This window comes from Symsagittifera roscoffensis, chromosome 5 (genome assembly GCF_963678635.1).
Source record: "Symsagittifera roscoffensis chromosome 5, txSymRosc1.1, whole genome shotgun sequence".
In the NCBI taxonomy this organism is placed as follows: Eukaryota; Metazoa; Xenacoelomorpha; order Acoela; family Convolutidae; genus Symsagittifera; species Symsagittifera roscoffensis.
In genome coordinates this window covers 32,438,615-32,455,826 of record NC_087066.1, presented here as the reverse complement: position 1 = coordinate 32,455,826, position 17,212 = coordinate 32,438,615, and the positions used below count along the sequence as shown (strand labels likewise).

The 17,212-nt window shown below is 34.5% G+C and overlaps 2 protein-coding genes across 4 annotated transcripts in view; one reads left to right on the top strand and one right to left on the bottom strand.

Annotated features, from left to right (window-relative positions):
* LOC134846307 (uncharacterized) overlaps positions 1–7,335 on the bottom strand; it is a 112,626-nt gene extending 105,291 nt beyond the window's left edge. For all 3 annotated transcript variants that reach the window (XM_063863609.1, XM_063863610.1, XM_063863611.1), the window contains exon 1: positions 7,326–7,335. The gene's annotated coding sequence lies outside the window, so the exon portion shown is untranslated. The remainder of the gene's footprint in view (positions 1–7,325) is intronic.
* The window catches only part of LOC134846306 (uncharacterized), a 47,983-nt gene continuing 37,371 nt past the window's right edge, over positions 6,601–17,212 (top strand). The window contains exons 1-2 of the mRNA XM_063863608.1: positions 6,601–6,751; positions 12,808–12,947. Of these exons, the coding sequence (XP_063719678.1) occupies positions 6,732–6,751; positions 12,808–12,947 (160 nt within the window). The 5' untranslated portion in view covers positions 6,601–6,731. The remainder of the gene's footprint in view (positions 6,752–12,807; positions 12,948–17,212) is intronic.

Sequence of the window (17,212 nt, the reverse complement as noted above, 5' to 3'; positions counted from 1 at the left end):
CAGCTATCCTTTATACCCTTCTTTAAATTTGAAAGGGGAACTCTTCCACCTTTCAATTTTCCACTAGAAAAAACCCTTAGGTAAAGATGAGGGATCCACTGAAGTCTCGTTTGAGCCATCTTAACACCACGGCCTCAATCTGGTCACTCAGCTTGGATGAAGGCGTATTTTTTGTGACTTTTTGATGCAAGACGACCTAGAACTTTAGGGAAAGAAGCAATTTAAGGAAAAAGAGGAATATGAAGGATTAGGCTGATATGTGAAAGTTGATGGCTGTTTTTTCACCAGCTCATGCGCATGACGTACTGAATGAACATATGACAATTGTTTTCAACCGTCGAAGCTAGAACCGACCGGGCTTTGTCTTGAATAAAGTATTGATTTAGGTCCTTAACTCTTGTGTCAAAAATGGACAAGAAATAAATTGGTTCAATGGTGGACCTATTAATCAAGTTTATCAGTCCGTTTATTAGTGTTATTAATATCAGTCCCTGAAAGTGTCTGTTACTTCGGTTTAAAATTAGTTTTTTTTTGTAAGTTATTTCACATTGTGTGCCAATTGCACTAGATAATGAAACCACAGCTTTCCAGTAAAATCGTTTGCGTAAAACGGACTGAAACAGAATTGTTGGACAACGTTTTCAGTTATTGAAACCATTTTGACCTCCAACCTGATAATCATTCGAAATAAATCCTGGAGGTTGTTTGCTTTTTTGCCCTAGTTTTTTTGGTTTAAAAAATTGCATGGCAAATTATTTCTGAAAAATGCCTTGAAGAATGATGTAAATTTTTTTTGTCTTCATTTTTGAGACTACCCACACAGCATATAAAAACAAAAAGAAATATTTTGCTCCCGAACTTAGTTTGTCTTAAGAAACTTAAGACAAACTACCTGCTTCAACCAATTTGGAACGATTTCTCAGACGGATTAAATCTCCGATTGCGCGTTAATAGCGCGAAATATATCACGCGTCGATAGTCCCAAATCGGCCCAATGGGCAACCTTTGAAGCCCACAACTATACGAAAAAAATCACAGGTGTAAATCACAAGTTTGAGCTGAAGACATCAATACCTCTTGGCTGTTTCAAAAATCTTGGCAAAAATGGCCAGTTCAAAAATCGCAATTTATCTGGAGAAAAAAAAACACCCGAGCTCAAAATATTCCGTCAATTTCTTCGAACTTTGGAACAACAACTCTGAAATAGCGCAATTGGTTTCAATGCTGTTGGCGCAATTGAAACGTTTCAATGCGCAAATTTCAATGGTCAACGTTTCAATGCGCAATTGATTTCAATGCTGATTACTTATATGTGTTTACCGGTCAACGTCTTAATTTTTTTAAATTCTGATCCTCATGCTGAAACTTAAAAAAATGAAGTTTCTTGTTTGCAGTTTTACCGGCGTTTTCTGTGTTAATTTTAATGAAAAAATTGCATGTCAGATTGCTGCTGAATTGAAATTCTTTTAAAGTCAAGGGCTTATATGTCAAGGGCTTATATAAGTCAAGGGCTTATTTGTGTTTAACGGTCAACGCAATTTATCTGGAGAAAAAAAAACACCCCGAGCTCAAAATATTCCGTCAATTTCTTCGAACTTTGGAACAACAACTCTGAAATGGCGCAATTGTTTTCAATGCTGATAACTTATATGAGTTTACCGGTCAACGTTTCAATGCGCAATTGGTTTCAATGCTGTTGGTTTCAATTGGTTTCAATGCTGATAACTTATATGTGATAACTTCAATGTGATAACAATTGGTTTCAAGTTATCGCTTATACGTGATAAATTATATGCGATAACAATTGGTTTCAATGCTGATAACCTCAATGCGGATAACACCCCGAGCTCAAAATAATCCGTCAATTTCTTCGAACTTCGGAACAACAACTCTGAAATAGCGCAATTGGTTTCAATGCTGATATTTTATATGTGTTTACCGGTCAACGTTTCAATGCTCAATTGGTTTCAATGCTGTTGGCGCAATTGGTTTCAATGCTGATAACTGATATGTGTTTACCGGTCAACGTCCTATTTTTTTTAATTCTGACCTTCATGCTGAAACTTAAAAAAAATTGAAGTTTCTTGTTTGCAGTTTTACGGGCGTTTTCAGTGTTATTTATAATGAAAAAATTGCATGTCAGATTGCTGCTGAATTAAAATTCTTTTGAAGTCTAGGGCTTGAAGTAATAGAGATGCAATCAGTTGGAATAGACAAAACTAATTAAAAAGAGCAAATGACCTATTTCAGAAATTTTTTGCCTGCAAAAGCTAATTTTTCAGGCAGAAAGGATGTTTGTTTCTGAAGGTCACCTAAAAGTTCCAATATGCATGCAGTTTCAAACTGATCCAAATTGGCAGATTGCTCTTTTCAACAACTTCTGTCTGTTCCATTTTTTTTGTTGTACAAGTAAATAAAAAATTTGGACAGAATAAAAATTTTTAAATGCAAATTACCTTTTTCAGACAGTTAGCATGCAAAAGTTAGTTTTTGAGATAGAAAGGATGTCTCAAAGTTACCTAAAACTTCAAATTTGCGTGCAAAATTTGCTCAAAAAAGCAGATTGCTCATTTAAGTTATTTCTGTCTTTCAGAATTTTTCGAAACTCTTTAATTATACAGTGCTGATTTAAATTATCCGGACAAAACGAACAAAACTTGAACTTTCAAACACGTTTTTCTCGAATTGGATTAAAATTAGACATAAAGTGAGAAGAACAAAAGTTGCATAAAATTTGATCATAAATAGTATGGTGCATTTTTTTTTCTCCGAAAAATTCTCAACCAAAATATTACCCTAAAAATGGTTAATTTTGGCTTTTTTCAATTAATCAAGATTTGAGCAGAAACTACTATGTTGAATGATGTGAAACATCTATCACAAGAAGTCACATACAAAGCCTAACAAAGTTCTAGAGGGGTTAAATCTCCAAAAAATTTGGGTAAATAGTTTAAAATTTGTTTTTAATCAAAGATTTTGATTTTCTGTAGTAAAAATTAAGTTTCTTGACTATCAAGCAAAAATATTATCTCTTATACAAGTTTTTTTTGGAGTTTTATTTTTTCTAGAACTTTGTTGGGCTGTGAAAAAGCTTCTTGTGATATATCTACCTTATCAATTAGTTTATTAGTTTCGGCGTAATTCTTGATTATTTGAAAAGCCAAAATGACCCTTTTTTGTGGTGAATTTTGGTTGAGAATTTTGGAGAAAAAATTCCACAATGTTCTTTCTGATTTTCTAAGCAAGTTTTGTTCTCTTCACCTTTTTGTCTAATTTTAACCAAATTTGCAAAAAAAGTGTTGGAAAATTCAAGTTTTAAATAATTTTGTCAGGATAATTTAAATCAGCACTGTATATTAAAAAAAACTGATCTCTAAGAAAGCGCAATTATTTTCGTTAGCTCTTCAATTTCAAGGTCTCAATTTCAAAATTACTCGAGAAATTTGGAACGGACAGAACTAGCTTTTCAGACAGAATTTATGTGTGAAGGTAAAAGTTCAAATTTGCAAGCACAAATTGCTGAAAATTAGCAGATTGCTCTTTTTAATTATTTCTGACTGTCAGAATTTTTTGCAAAACTCTATAGTTATATACTAGAAAACTGATCTCTAAGAAAGCGCAATCATTTTTCTTTGCTCTTTTGACAATTCAAGTCAAAATTTGAAAACTTTGTACTAATTTCAGCTATAATTAGTAGCAAAAAGTTCGGACAGACAGAATTAATTAAAATGAGCAACCTGTGCTTTTCGAAGTTTTTTTGCATGCAAAATCTGAAGCCTAACAACCTTGAATTTTTTGTCAGATTAAATTCAAAATGCGAGATCGTCGATTATCCGATGATTAAGCTAGCCTAGTTTTTAAATACTGCAAGGAATATCCAGGTTTTACCATAAACCAGTTAGCAAAGTTAGTTCAAAAGCCAAAATCTAAAGTCATTTTTTAAGAAAATTATTAGGTTGCCCCTAAACAACATACGGATGTGAAGATGATCAAATCATTTAAAATTTGGGAACTAATTGCAGAAAAACATTAACCACCCTGATCAAAAATTTTCCTGCTAAAGGGTTTACTGTTCGGCACTTCGGATGCAATTGCCAGCCGTAATCAAAGGTTTTGTTTGAGTGAAACTCTGCTTTATGAACCTTCGACATTATGTTTATTTCAGTTTCAATTTCCGTTGATGTGTAGACAGTTGCTCTTTTTAATTAATTCTGTCTGTCCGAACTTTTTGCAACTCTCTATATTTCAATGTTTCAAGGTCAAAATTATTCGAGAAAATTTAAAACGTTGTTCGATAAATTTCTTAAAAGCTATAGAAAGTTGCAAAAGTTGGAAAAGACAGAAATAATTGAATAGAGCAATTTGTCTTAGTGCAGAAAACTTTTGCAAAAACTAATTTTCAGACAAAACTTATGTGTCAAGCTGGGCTAAAGTTTAAATTTGCATGCAAAAACTGTTAAAAATGGCAGATTGTTCTTGTTAAATAAATATGTCTATTCCAATTTTTTGCTACTGATTATATACTTTCAACGCCATTTCACTGTTTCAAAGAAAGAAATATTTTCAAAAATGTAAGACGTCAAGTAAATTTGTTAAAACGATAGAACATGTTTTTCTAGAACACAACAGAAGCAGGCTGAAAAACTGATGGCAGTTTTAAAAAGTTTATTGATGGTTTTAAAACAGCTCACTTAAACGTATTTGCGAGATTCTTTTTGAATTGGCCAACAAAGCAGATCAAAAACACGGTGTAATTTTTATAGCTCAAAGGCTACCTCACTTGAGTCTGTTTTGTTAGAGAAAAACTTGCTCAATAAGTTGATGACCTATTATGGACCATTAGACCAGAGGTGGCTGAAAGTTGTTGAACAAGACCGATTTCTTTTCAGAAAATATTTTTTCTCCGCTTAACTTGTGTTCTGTTTTCTCCTCTTGATAATCGACAACAAATTGGCGTGAAAACGTCTAGTAAGTCTTGAGGACGTCACGGCCGAAAATAAGTACAGTTAAAGTTTATTATAACTGACAAAACTTTTTTGTTTGCCGACTTTTTGTCGATTTTTTGTCATACTACCCAGCAATAATTAGACTTATTTGAATAAAAAAATCGTTTTCGACAGTGTTTTCTCAAGATTATGGTTGGAACATATGGTGCCACTGGCACACTATCCGGTTATTCTTGTTACTGTCGGCATCTAGATCGATGAATGATCCACTGGTTGATTTATCCACGGACAAACCAACCAGTGGATTAATTATCAAATAATATTTTAGATCTAGAGTAGAACGTCATGTTAGTATGCGACCATTGTGAAAAAAACAACTTGTTCGGTTATAAAATCTGTCCAGACGTGAATTAATTTCATTAACAACTTGAAACTTTTGACACCATTCAAAAGGAATTGTTGTCCTGAGCCTAAATTTGAAAAGATATTTTACCTGTATTCATTTTTCGTTAAAAAAATATGGGGGCTTAAAGATTGCTATTTTGGCCATTTTGGGACAATTAACGCGCGATATACTTCGCACTCTTAACGCGTAAACGGAGATTTGATTCGTCTTAGAAATCGTTTCAAATTGGTTAAAGGAAAGCTTATTTGTTGCTAAGAGCGAAAGATTCTTTATATGCCGTGTGGGGGGATAATTTTCACAAAAAGTGCAGCATTTTTTTAATGTTTAGTTTGTTTCATGTTATTACAGCTTCATAGAGCTTAAAAGGCAGCTGGAAATTCAGGGTTTTGCCCTGATACGACCAGATATGAGCAATTTAATAGAAATTCAATTCGACTTGACTGTGAAGAAAAAGGTTCTCTGGAAATTATCAAAATATTGTTGCCTTTTCATCATTTTTATATATATTTTTTCATAGATGGCCTCAACATAACCTTTGGTATATTTTCAAAACAAAAAATCAATTATTAATGCTTTCTTGTTTTAAAAAATGAACTTTCTAGCTTTTAAAAAAAGACTACTGAAATTCACTGTCTAGCCAAGATTTTAGCCAAATATGAGGTGTAAAAGTTATTCAAGTGGTCACAATGGTCACATACTAACCCGTTTTTTTACTAAGCTGGCCACACTCCTAGATCTTGGGGGTAAATATTGTTTTTAACAAAAAAAAAAAGAAAAAAAACTTAACTGATATCTGACTTGGCACATATTTTTGTTTCAAGAAATCCAATTTCTCATGGTCCAACTAACTTAAGCGAGCTCCGTTCAGTCAAATAAAGTTAAAAACTATTACTTTCATACGTATCGACGCCCCATCTCATACATTTTGTTGGAATGCTTCACATTTGCTGTTCTTACTTATAAGGCTGCACTTTTAAATGAGAAAAATTACTCGGTTACTCGCCAACTTTTAAACATGGTAAGTTATGGTAAGAATAAGTTAAATTATTCGAGTCAACTAACAAGCAATTACCCATAAAACTTCTGAAGATAAACGAGAGTTAGTGATGCGTGAAGCCACTTTTATTAAAAACGAAGAAATCAAAACATTTTATAACTTTTCTGCTTTGAAAAAATATTAAAAGCATGCTTGTTTAAGCTATAATATTTGCAGCTTTTTTGTGTTCATTCTACACACCTGTGATTTAGAAAACAGCAGAAAAGTTACTTTCTAGATTCTAAATTGAATTGAAAATCGTGCATTGTGTTTAAAAGCACGAAAAATGAATGTTTAAAACCAGTTTATCTTGATTTATTGAACTATTACTTCAAATTCACACATGAAGAAGTTTTTCCTGGGGTGCGTATTGATTATTTTCACCTTCCGGTTGTTGAAAACGACACATTTTAAAAGAAATTTTGTTGCTCTCATTTTTTTTAGCGGAGCTCTGAGAAATTTTTTTCTGAGAAATCTTTCGAATAGCTTTTCTGTGATTTCTAAGTTAATTTGAGGTTGGTTAAATCTGGCGATTTTATCTTATGGAACATCGTGAAAGTTTAATGGTTCATGAAACCTACTGTATCAAAGCATCCGAAAATGAATTCCACTCTAATAAAATCTATAAGGACGATGTTAGCAAAGGACAATTGAATTCCTTTTGTTTTAGAAGCAGATACTAATTCTCGCAAACTTTGTCCATTCCAGTAAAGTTTTTTAAATTCCAATCGTTAATACTGAGAGCTGTGAAAACAAAAAAAGCCACGGAAAACCATTATTGAGAGATGAATAGGTTGTTGGTTGCCGTTCGGACTTGAAAGTGACGGAATATTTGTGCTCGAGTTGTTTTTTTTCCAGACAAATTTCAAATTTTTAATTAGCCATTTTTGACATTTTTTTAAAAATCATTCGAAAATTAGTGTAGTCTTGAGCTCAAATTTAATAAGATATTTTACCTGTGAATGTCTTTTGTAATGTTATGGGGGTTTAAAACTTGCGATTTGGTCAATTCTTGACAATTAACGCTCGATACATTTCGTGCTATTACCGCGTAAGCGAAGATTCAATCCTAAAAATTGCTGCGAAGTGGTAAGCAGCATGATATTTGGTCGATTTAAAACTTTGCTATATATGAACAAGACTGCTTGTTTTAGGGTGAAGCCCTGAATGTTCCGACTGCTTTTTGAGATATATGGAGCAGTAATAACATGAAAAATTAATTGTAATAAAAAATGGATTTTTTTATTTGATATTTTTGAGGAAATCATCCCCCACACGCCATATAAAGTACAAAGTGATAAGTTTTGCTCCTAGTAACAAATCAATTACGGCAAATAGCCTGCTTCAAGCAATTTAGAAAGATTTCTATGACGTATTAAATCTCCGCTTACGCGTAAAAAGCGCGACAAATGCCGCGCGCTAATTGTTCGAAATTAACGAGAATGGCATTATCCCCCGTAACTTTACAAAAAACAATCACAGATAAAATAACTTTTCAAGTCTAAGCTCAGCACAACAATACCTTTTGAGTGATGTAAAAAGAATTCCGTCAAAAATAGCTAGTTATGAAGTCGAACTTTGTCAGAATAAAAAATCCACCACGAGCACAAATATTTTGTTACCTTCATTACGAAATTCATTGCGAAATTTCATTACGAAACACTATATTTTGTTTTGCACTTTACTTAGCGTCGTCGGGGGGCAATTCATTTCAAAAAAATCCCAAAATATTTATAATTTTTTCAATGTTTTTGAAGTTTTCATCGTTTATCTTATATCAAATACTACTCCATAGACAATCAAAGGCAATGGTAACACTCACAGATTTTTGTCCATTTGTTATCTATAACTTAATTTGTGCATATCAAAAAAGTCGACCTCCGTACCAACCAAAGGTATTATTTGTGGTTTTTATTATTATTCTTTTATGATATTGGTTATATTTTATGGTATTATTTTATGGCATCCGTTTTAGGTCTGCTAGCCTTCAAGTTTTTCATCCCCTCGTTATATACTCCTGTATTGTGAAGTTTTGTTTTAAGCAATAAGTTATGTTAGCCCCTCGTTTTTGTCGTAAACCTAGCCCCTCGTAAACCTAGCTTTTTGGTTTATTGTAGTTTTAATTGTCACCTATAACTTTTTTCTTTATTAGAAGAGTAAAAAGTATGAGATAAATTTGAGTCAATTTGACTTTGGGATGAAAAAAGAATCGGAGTTTCGGTTGGTTTCAATATTTAGCGAAATTGCTTGAGCGTCAATTGACAACTATTTTTAATCCTTAGATGAGTTTTGTTTCTTAATCTTTAAGCACTTTCTTTAAACTCCTCGAAAAAGGTTGCGTTTGGTTTTAAGTTTGCATTTGAAAGCAAGAAACAAGAAATGATTCTAGCTCATTCTATGGTGAGCTTGCAAATTTTCTCAATTGAAAGTACCGAAAAGCATCTATCGGTTCCTACGAATTTCAACGTTGAAAGATTTATTCATCAGGAAAAAATGTTTCGAACTGAAATTTCAACCCTCTATGAAAAACACTCGTCGACTGGCCAGATTTTAGGTAAGTTCAACTTTTTATATGAAAATCATAAAAGTGTTGCAGAAATGAGTGAAATCTTATGCTAACAAATATGATTGGATGAGAAAATTGGTACAGTAGTGGCACTATTAAAACTAGCGGGATTTTTTTTTTTAGAAAAAGCAAGTGTTGAATTAAAATTGGTATGTTTATAAATATTGAAGTAGTTGAGAGTTTTACTACAAAAAATGAAATTTAATGATAAAAAATACGCAATGATGGAGTGAAAATACGTTATTACACAATTGAAAACGCTTTAGCGTCTTCTCGAACGTTTCAGCTTTTTTCTATAGAGACAAATTGATGTCCACTAGAGTTTCAGGAATTGTTTGGTTCACCTGAGTCTCCTGACTGATATCTTTAGGGATCCATTTTTTGCTAGTATCATCAACATCATTGTAACTGTTTACTTCTGGGATTGCAATTATGTTGGTGTAAAATTAACACTTCTTCCCAGTTCTAAAATTAACACCAAGAATAGCAAGAAAAAGAAGCTATATGATTCTCCTATGTTTGCCCACCCTCAGCTGGATCTTTAGCTGTGAAGTGGTAGGCTATCTGTTCTAGACCAGGAAAGTGCAAACTTCGGAAGAAATGTTTTTTTGTTGTTGTTGTAGTTTTTTTTTACTTTAAGTGATAAGGTGTCTGGCAATCTTCACAGCGGCAGAAAGTCTGCTCGCATGGTTTTTATTTCTTCATGGGTTCGTTTGCTTTTGTTGTCTGCTTCTATACGTTATCTTATCGACATTAAACATTCTACGGATATAAGATTTAAGATATTCTCTAGGGGAAGGCGGATTTTCAAAAGTATGTCAAAACTGTGTTGACCTTTTTTAGGTCGACCAAATTGATTTATCCAGGGCCTGCTACTGATATAAATATATAATAGTGTTAACTTGAGCCCAATCATCTAAATATCTTGAGCACTAGGTCGAGTAATGCTACGGTAGGCCATTGATTTATTTTGGGACCTCGAACATGGAGCTCCTGCTTGTGTATGAAAGAATTCAAGGATCGCCCAAACATTTTAATACCTGTCTTTAATTGATTGTTAAGTTTGTTTTGTGTTGAAGTCTACGTTTGTCAAAGTATTTCATAAAGCTTTTTTGGAAGGCTCAATATTTTTCCATATAGGCAATCTATGCCACGTGAATTAGTTATTGAATCGACTTTTAGTTTGTCTTATTGAGTCTGTCTTCTCTAGGATCCCGGGCTGACCTCCATTCACCAAAAATGCTTATCATACAATTCCATACATCAAGTGTATGGAAAATTGCGTATCATAAAATTTTCGTACAGTTTCGAAAATGGTTGAAAAAGATATAAACTAAATTCTGCGGCTGTTTGAATCTAATAAAATAGTCTGATGGTGATGAAAAAACCGAGGTTTTTGTTTTTTGAAAAAATGCTTAACGTACAATTCCCATATATGGAAATTATATGACTAGCTTTTTTGTGATAGCGACACAAAAATTTTGCAAAAATACTTATCGTATAATTTTTATATATGAAAAAAATGTTTATCATAGAGATTTCATACAATTTAGTGTACGCATGGAATTGTGTGAAATTATATGATAAGAAGTTTTGGTCAACCCGGGATGCTAGGAAGGACAAACAGCTAATATGGTATTTTGTCGGCGTGATGCACCAGATAATGTTTGACGCATACGCTATTTTCTGTAGTGATCTACGACCTACCCGGGTTGACCTCCACAGACCGAAAAAACTAATCATACAATTCCATAAACTAAGTCTATGAAACAATACTAATCACACAAATTTTCGTTTTGCTAAAATGTGTCATCGAATTTTCAAAGAACTTTTTTTGTTTTGGCATAAAAGGCGGTGTATCATACTACGATACACCGTTTATTGAAGAACAGTTTGACCATTTTCGGTCAAACCGGGTACTTCAATATTCTAAGAGTAAACTTAGGGAAAAGAACCTAATTTACTGATTTTTTTTCCAGAGAGGTTGAAAGGACATAATTGATATGAAGACGGAATGAAATTGATGAGAAATCTCGATAAATGAGGAAAATTTTGAAAAAAAACGCAGTAGCAGTATGAAAAACTGAGATAAACTCAGTTAAGCGAATTAACTAGTGAGATGAGAAAATGAAATCAACTCGAGGATTAGCCCCCAAAAACTGGTTGAAAATGGGTTTGAAGTGATGATTGATTATTATTCCGACTTTCGCAGAAATGGAGGGAAAATTTAGGCTCGGTGATTTTTTTTATAAAGCGTGTCAATTTTAAAATTCAAACTCTCAATTTTAAATTTTTAATTCAAACTCTTTCGTAGACCATTAAAGGCAGTCGGAACACGCAGGCTTCGCGCTGACACAGCAGTATTGTATGTATTTAGAGTCTAAACAAGCAGTATTCAATTCATTTTATTCTTAGATTGTTTACAGGACGTGTACCTGATATTTATATAATTCAAAATTGACTAGTAAAATTTTAATAAGTGATGAGTAGGAGTCAGTCTGGGATGTGATCAATCTTCTAAGATAGTCGCGGAAACCTCCTCAGAAAGTAAGTGGGTAGAACGTTGTCGCAACTAGTAACTGCGTCTCTTGTCACAATTTTTTTGCTTCTAAGCTACTAAAATTCAGAGACTTTAAAGTTCAATCTACAGTCATAAAATATTGGTCAAAAGCAAGTTAAAGCGCGGTGGATGCACGGTAGAAAAAAGCTAATCTAGCAAAATTCTGAGCTGATAAAAGATCGTTGCATAAAGGAAAACAAAGCAATAAACCGATCTATTGACTCAATGTTGGATTTTCAATATAAAGCAAGAAAAAGTAGTTGTGAATAGTTTATTTGTAGGAAACAAAAATTGCTCAAAGTCGTTTCAATTGGTTTGTATGTCGAATCTAAACGGCGAAAACTTCTCAACAGTTTTTGTCGACCAAAAACGTTTGTTGGAAAACTTTTAAAGCTCTCGAATCACAATTGGACATGCAATGTTTTGATTATATCGCTGAAGCACAAATGACGTTTTCGCTGAAACACTGATGTCGCTGAAACACTGATGTAAGTGATTTGAGCAAACGGTGATGCATGTTGCAATCAAAGTCAACAATAGTTGGGCAAAATTTGTTGGTCGCAAATTCGACATTTTATTTTAGCCCAAAATACAGGGTAAAAATTTCTTCTGCGGCGCTAATAGGGAAGTGGATAAAAGATTACGCAAGACCCCTTCAGAACTGGTTTAAAACATTTATTCGTTTTGATTCTACGTAGAAAGGGCTTCTGAAGTGGTATTTAGAGGCAAATCAAATTTAGGTGCCAAATCGAGCTGCGGAGTCAAAACTTATAAAAATATAAAACTTCTGCTAAAAGTGGGGGGGGGGGGGGGCTTAAAAGAAATTTGTCGACGATCTTCTTTAAATTTGATTGAGGAATTATAAAGACGATTTTTCGAGCTCTCTTCAAACACTTCAAGGAAAGACACTAATTCGTCGAAGTTCTCTGTGCCCCGACGATATCAAAAAAATAACGGAAGAAATTTTTTCAGGCATTTTTTGCATTTTTGACAAAAATTGGCGTTTGCTTGGTGCTCGTCCCATCAAAAATCAGTTATAATATTGGCAAAAGCACCTCTAGAGAATTTTAGGGCAAATCGGCTAAAAATGGATGTGGTAAAGTAGAGCCAAAGGTGGACGCTTTGATTTGTCCGGGTGTCCAACCCCCCTTCCCCGGCCGCCGCCTCCACCCCCAAATCCAGTAACTTATAGCTTTAGTAGGCTGTATTAGTTCCTTCCTGTCTCCTTAATACTGATCCTTAATAAAACATTATCTAATTTTCAAAAATGTCTATTTCCTGTTCACTTTTTAGAGGCGATGGTCGTGCCTCTATACCAGTGGGAGCAGACAGTGATCTCTCATTTGAAGTGAAGGACGAGGCAGACGGGTCACTGGCCATATGCAATGTCCATGCATCCTCCTCTTCACATCTTCAATCCAAGATAGTCGATGGTCAGTCCTCCTCATCTTGTTTAGCCAATGACTTGAATTCATAATTGCACTCTTTTTCCTCAATCCTCATCAAGCACACACCTATTCAATCTTATGATAATAGTTAGCAAAAAATTCTTCAAGGCACAGCATTAGCATTGAAGCCTCCAATTTGCAATCATTCAAATCTTTAAGAGTAGCATCGCACATTCAATCCGCCTTTTCAGACGTCATTGTTCTCGTCGTGTTGTAATCCCAGTGTCGGTGAAACAAGCCGCTGCAGTATAAACGGAAAATCACTTAATTTTCAGAAGTATTTGCGGCAAAAAAGCTTACAATGAAAACCGCAGTGCCAACGGGAGGATTATTTGGGTGGACCAAAAAAAATTTGAGTTCAGTTTCAATCGATACTAAAAACTGAATGCACTTGCTGGTCAACTCGGTAGTAAAATTAAGAAAAAGGATAAGGGTTGGCCCGAAAACATGCCCGAATACATTGCTATTTTTTCAAATGACCAACTAAATTTCCGGTACTAGTTTACTTGTTTTGTCACTCAAAAATGCTGTGGTCTCTAATCAAAACCGAGGTGCAGTAAGTGGCTAATTCTAACAGTAAGCATTTTTATTTCTCAATATTGCTGTCCCAACGGGCGTAGTTAGTCTAGCGTGTACGAATCAGATTTCCAACACCCAAGGCGTAGGTCCAAAACCCGTGTGTTGTCTCTTCTTTTTTAAAAAAATAGCCGGGACCAATCATCTAAACTAGTTTTGTCACGAGACCAAACAAGTAAACTAGTACCTTAAATTTTGATGGAAATTGCTCAATTTCGGCCCGCCCCATTACGCCCCCTAACTCTCAATAAAAACTCTCAATAAAAACTTCAAACGGTTGAACACATTATTATTCCGACGTTCTTAACGAAAGTAATTGTTCCGACTTTAATAACGAAAATAACGGAGTATTTGTGCTCGGGGTGGGTTTTTTTTTCTTCAGACAAATTTCGACTTTTTAAATAGCCATTTTTGACGGAATTGTAAAAAATCATTCAAAAGCTATTGTTGTCTTGAGCTTAAATTTGAAAAAATATTTTACCTGTGATTATTTGCCGTAAAGTTATGGGGGTTTAAAGATAGCCATTTTGGCCAATTTGGGACAATTGACGCGCGATTAATTTCGCGCTATTAACGTGTAAGCGGTGATTTATTCCGTCTTAGAAATCGTTCCAAGTTGGTTGAAAGAAGCTTATTTGCCATAGTTGATTTGTTATAAGGAGTGAAATCTGTCCCTTAGTAATTTATATGGCGTGTGGGGGGATGATTTTCATTTAAAAAATTCAATTTTTAGAAATTTATTTTTATTTTTTTACCTTATATACATTTAATTTTTAAAGGTTATTACTGCTCCATAAACTTTAAAAGGCAGTCGGAACAATCAGGGCTTCACCTTGATACGAGCAGTCTTGTTTGTTTTGGGTTCTGTAAAATTTCACAACAGTTATTTTCGTTAATAATAATTTTGATGAGCGATTTTTCATTTCTGGGCCGTATAACAGAACAGACCCTTAAACTTGATCTACGATTTGGTTTATTGCTTTACTCTTTGAGTTTCTGTTTTTGGCTTCTTCGGCGTATTCCACTAGCACCGTTTCTCACACAGTAAGTTAAATATGCGTGTTTTGTTCAGACGAAACTTATCAAAATAGTATGTGATTGAATTGCGTCCCACACTGACAAAAATGGTTTCCGGTCGATTTAAATTGATTTTAAATCGATTTTGAATCGATCCAAATCGATTAACTATGTACATTTTACGAACTTAAATGGATTTTAAATCGATTTAAATCGATCTTTTTGAAAAATTTAAATCGATTTAAGTGTCTAAAAAATCGATTTAAATCGATCTGAGTTTTCGTTTTGATTAACTTACTTTTTTTTAAAACAATTTAAATCGATTTCAATTTAATTTGCATACTTTTTTTCATACTAAAATCGATCGAAATCCATTTTTGTCAGTGCGGGGAGGAAAAAGAGTCAAACATGCATTCGGCAGTTATTGCATTGGTGCTACAATTTTTTTTTCACAAATCACCAACGCTATATCTTGCTATGAGGCGGAACTTTCAATCAAAAACAAAGAGGACCGCCAACGGCATCAGGAAAAAATGACCATTTGGATTTGCGAAATCAAAGTTAATTCTCTTGTGTTTTGATTCAAAGCTTGCGCTCACAGCTTTTGCGTGGACCAGTCAGTTTATGATTGCTCAATTATTATGGCGATTGATGATTACGGTTTCTAAATGACCCCACCCTGGCCCTCAAACCTTCTCATTACTCCTCAACTGTGCTTATAACGCATGTGTCCATGTCGAGAGGTGGTAAATAGACGAGATCAGCCGAAGTATAAATTAGCGAAAGTATCAACCAGCCGAAAATGTAAGAGTTATACGTACGTATATAACTATGTAAAAGTTACGAAATATATTTCGTAACTGTTACATATGTAACAATTATGTAACAGTTACGAAGTTTATGCAAATTTCATTCATATGATGTAATTTTTCGGCTGGCCTTTATACTCCGCGATTTACACTCGTCACAAAAAAGAAGTTCTGACAAATTAATTAAATTCTAATTAATTAGAGTCGCAACATATTCATCGCCGTAACAAAAATAACGCTTCACTACCCAGCCGGATCTATGCTTTCCTCAAGGGGGAGGCGGCGCGGATTTTTGAAAAAAGCAAAAAAATTTGTCAATTTTTTTTAAGTCGATTTTCCGAGCGCTCCCAGAACATTATGAAGCAGGGGCGGATTTAGGGGGGAGGCGGGGTGGTCGGACCCTCCTTCCCTCAGGGATTTGACCCCTTGACGACCCAAAGGGTTCCCCCATTTGTACTATTTTTAAAATATCCATTTTTGGTGACGGACCCTAAAAAATTTTTAAAGGCCAATATACACTAATTTTGAGGGGGAAGCGCGCGCGGAAAAAAGCCTTTTTTTGTCCTGTTTTTTCAAAGTTTTGCCTGCGCCGCAGAAAATTTGGCCGGAACAGGGACTTTTAAATGCTTCGGGAGAGCTTGAAAAATCAATTTGGTCGACGTAAAAAAAAGTCGACAAAATTTTCAAAACATTTTTGAAAATCCGCCCCCCCCTCTCGAGAAAATACTAGATTCACCCCTGCTATAAGGAACCAACTTTGATCAAAGTTTCAGATCCGCTGGCAAATTTTTGAAAGAACTGGCCTTTTTTGGAAAATTTTGACATAAAGATTTCTTTGTATTGCTTTGGGAGAGCTCGGAAAAACAATTTGGTCGACCAAAAAAAAAGGTCGGCAAAATTTTCGAAACTTTTTTTGGAAAATCGCCCCCCCCCCCCCCCACTTTTCTCGAGAAAATCCTAGATCCGGCCCTGGAAAAGATGTTTTAGGCACTTTTTGGAAAGTTTTGACAAAAAAAGTTGCGTTTTTTGTTGGCGCGCGCTCCATTTCAAACTTAGTATTTGGTATATATTGGCATCAAATGCGGTTTTAGAAAAATTAAAGGCTGGTCGGTCGAAAAGGGATGTCGTAAATTACGACCTAAATGAATCGAAGCCCCCCAACCCCCCCCCCCCCCCCCCCCCCCTCTCTGAATCCGCTCTTCGACCCAGGGCCTTTTTCAGAAATACCATAATACGCATTAAACAATATATGGCTTGTATGTACTTTAGATAAACATACAAAGCTCATACAATACTAAAAGAATATCGCCAGTATCTGCTCTTTTCCTCCGCCCCCCATCTCCCCAAAAGCATGATTTTTATGTTGTAACGAAGGGTTTTACAAGGTTAAACATGAAGAACAAGTATGTTTATAATGGCCTGATTAGTTTGCATGCCAATTATCGTGACATTCGGAAAATGTGAACAAAATTTCACTGGTAAAATTTTGCAGGTGGGGGGAAAAGGAAAAAAGAGCACCAGTATCAAATAAAAGATGTTCTGACAGCATTTTTTTGCCTTTCAAAAATGATCGAAAATCAACACTTTCAAAGATGTTCCCTTTCATTATCGATTGAAAGGGCAACAGCAGTTTTGCTGATTCTGATTTATTATTATTAACGAAAGCTGTCATATAAAATTTGCTTTCAAGTCTCCATAATTGCTTAAACTAAGATAACCATAAAGGAACAAATAAAATTCAGTGAATGCCCGGGTTTCGCGAGGACCATTCAGAGGACCCATGGGTGCAGCAACATTTCAGTCTATGTGTAGGAAATTTACAGAAAATTTGGGGCAAAAAAATTGAAA